We start from the raw sequence: 3,373 nt of genomic DNA on the forward strand, positions 1-3,373 counted from the left end.
AAACAAAACATTGAAACTACTGACGATGATGCCAAAGATCAGTTTGAGAAAACTGACGAAGATCAAGATCTAGACATGGACGATGATGAGGATGAAGAAGAGAAGGAAGCAGAAAAACTGGACGACATAGAAACCGAGGTTAAGGAGGATGACGAAGATGACGAAGATGAACCATCAGTCCAACAACTTGATCTTAAAATTCTGGCTTCTGAAGAGCTTGATATTGATCAGATACCTGAATCTTATGATGACGAGGAGGAGGATGAAGAGGAAACAACCTTACTCCCTATATACGACGAAGACATCATCGATGATCTCGATGAAAACAACAACAACAGTGAGAGCAGAAAGACTGAACCAAAACGAAAGAGGAAGGTTCACGTTCGCTTTGAGAAGCTCAGACGAGTCGGATCCAGAGCGTCTCACAAAGAAGAACGCCTCAGCAAATACGAGAAAGGTACCCAACTCTCCCACTATCATCACATATTCTTCATTTTGTTCTTCATTATTATGTCCTGAAAATAAATCTGATCTTATGAGTGTGTTGATTAATGATAAATGACATGCGGAATGATGGTGGAGTGAATTTACACTCTTCTTTTGTTTTGCTAACATACCGTCAAAGGGCATATTTGATGCTCTTCGATCAGATGATTGTGAGTTTTTAGGGCCTAACAGATGTTTGTTTGATGAATGATGATGTTTTCATTTCACTGCTTCTCTTCTTTGTGTTAACCGTGTGTTTGTGATCTGGTTTTGTGACTTTATTGAAGAGTGTCTTTGGTGTAAATCAAGTTTTTAACCATGTTAACATGTCAATACGGTGTTTTTATGAGCTAGAAGACACACTGTGAGTGAAATCAGTTGTCAGAACCATAGCTGAGTGAAACAACAACAGAAACATGGATTTAGACTTGTAGGGTTTCACATGTTACAAACCTAAAGAACCAATCGACTTGCATCATTGTTCTTCTTTAGAATTTCTTCTGGTTCAAACATGTTTGTCAGAATTACATCAATGCAACGACGTGGCATTGTGCAACCGAGTAGTTTCACATGTTTGAGCAGAGTTTGCAGCGAACAGCAGAAAGGCGTGGGTGGACTTCATAGATCTGCACAACTATACACATTACTTCTTTGGTATTTTGCTAAAGAAATGCAGAAAATAGTAGAGAGTGAGGTTTTACAGCAACAGGTACATAAGAAACATTCCAACATTTTAAATCAAAGGAGAAGGTCGACATCAGTTAAACCTCTGTACATCTGATAATAACAGTAACCTGAAACTGAATACATCCAAACTCTTGGATCAACATGTGACAAACCTTTTGCTAACAAAATACAATCACACAAGGCCTTTCAGAGTCACACTTTTATTTTTATGGAATTTAGATAACCAATAGGCTTAACGTATTTTAAACACAATAAATCTGCCTTTTCCCTCCTTGTGAAATGTATTCTGAACCAAAACTCATTAGAAACTCCAGTTCTTCCTGTAATTTTTCTCCATCCCTCCTGTTTTAGGTCTTTAGGAAGAAATAGAATAATTTAAAGTTTGTAAAGATTTTAAACTGAGCATGAGTATCTCAGCTTTTGTGTTACCCAGCATGATGTTAGTACTTTGCAATAATCACTGGGTTGCCTCCAAAAGTTGCTCTGAATTTAGTGTATATACTCCTTTGTGGTGCTCAGGCTCATATTATATTATATGTCATTGCCCTGTAAGAAATAGGGTGACATTTGCCCGGTGTGTGTCTGTGGTTGGGTTTAATTTTGATCCAAGAAAAAGAAATTGTTTTCTGATCAGTCTCTGTTTTGGACACAAAGGTAATAACTGGATACTGGTCGTATCATCTGACTAAAGGAAACACAGACATTTATTTTTTCAAAAAAAGTTGATGTGTGTCTTTAAGAGACAAATTACAGAAAGAGTTATAGCAAATAAAAATAGACAGAACAAGATTAAGTCAAGATTTATTTAGATGACATTCATTTTGACTTAGATGTGAACAGCTGCACTGAAAGAAGATCTTGGGACCGATTAAAACCAGTTCCTTAAGCAGCTTTTTCCTTTCTGATGACTCAGTAAAGACGAATCTATTTCCCAAGGTGCTAATTGTCTGCCAAGGTGTTCCCAGTTCAAACACTGCAATCCTTGCCCTTCGTATGAGTTGAATTCATGAGCACAGAGAGCAGCTAGGTGGAGCTAAAGGGCAAATAAAAACACTCATAGTTTTCTGCATGAAGATGACAGAATAACTACATATTATCACTTCATGGTACATCTCTGTGGTTTAGCTATAAAACACAGGTCTGACTATTTTAACAGTGTAGTTTGTGGTGTGTTTTTGATCGTAGAATTTTTAGCACTGTAACGCTTATAGTGCTTTTGCAAGCATGATTATTTGTCATTAAACTTACTCGTATATTAGAGGTCTAATGACTGATAAGAGCTGCACTTTTATATGCAACACATTTTCACATATTTCTGTGTAATACACTTCAGTTCTCAAAGAGGCAAAGGAAAGACATGCAATAAAAGAAGTAAAAGATGCCATTGTTAAAGGTAATGTTCGTGAAACATATTTTTAACATTTCCTAATCCCAAAACACCTTTTGTATTTCCAACTACTCCAACTAAGTGCATTGATTGGGTGCAAACACAAGAGTGCAATACATGAACCTACTAGTTTAGCTTGTGACGATGTTTTGCCACTTGTAGATGTCAAAGCTGCAGAACATAAGAAAGAGGAGAAAAAAGTGGATGAACTCAAACTTGAAGAAACTGTAGTCATAAAACCAAAGGAGGTAAAGCCAAAGAAGGAGGCCAAACCTGAGGCAAAACCTCAGAAGAGACCCAAAGGTAATCACGTACAATTAGAAAAGTGTCTATGCCCAAGTAGAGCCCACTGTGTATATAAAATGTGAAACATGCTCCCAACAGAATGTTCTACATCGCTGATTTGTTTTACTGCTTGTTGCTATCATAAGCTATTGTACGATATGCTCGTAAGTTTTCCACACAAAGCGACACTTTATAAATTATCCAGCTCAGACTCGTTTACATTTCAGTTCATTATATATTATAGTGTTTGATAAACTGACACTTTGGTGATTGCTTTTAGAAGAGCCAGTGAAGAAGGCTCTCAAAGAAGAGGAAGATGTAAAGAAACTGCCCAAAGAAAAGAAACTGGTGAAGAAACCCCTCAAAGATGAGAAAGAAGAAAAGAAACCTCCCAAAGTAAAGAAAGAGGTGAAGAAACCAGCTAAAGAAGAGGAAGAAGTCAAACTACATCTTAAAGAGGAGAAAGTGAAGAAACAACTCAAAGAAGAAAAAGAAGTCAAGAAACCACCTAAAGAACACAAAGAAAAA

The 3,373-nt window shown here is 36.9% G+C and overlaps 1 protein-coding gene across 1 annotated transcript in view; it reads left to right on the forward strand.

Moving 5' to 3' along the window:
- LOC103353796 (axoneme-associated protein mst101(2)) overlaps positions 1 to 3,373 on the forward strand; it is a 35,746-nt gene that overhangs the window by 1,526 nt on the left and 30,847 nt on the right. The window contains exons 3-5 of the mRNA XM_008276942.1: positions 43 to 457; positions 2,723 to 2,863; positions 3,126 to 3,310. Coding sequence (XP_008275164.1) covers positions 43 to 457; positions 2,723 to 2,863; positions 3,126 to 3,310 — 741 coding nt within the window. The remainder of the gene's footprint in view (positions 1 to 42; positions 458 to 2,722; positions 2,864 to 3,125; positions 3,311 to 3,373) is intronic.

This window comes from Stegastes partitus, unplaced genomic scaffold (genome assembly GCF_000690725.1).
Source record: "Stegastes partitus isolate 25-593 unplaced genomic scaffold, Stegastes_partitus-1.0.2 Scaffold83, whole genome shotgun sequence".
Lineage (NCBI taxonomy): Eukaryota > Metazoa > Chordata > Actinopteri > Pomacentridae > Stegastes > Stegastes partitus.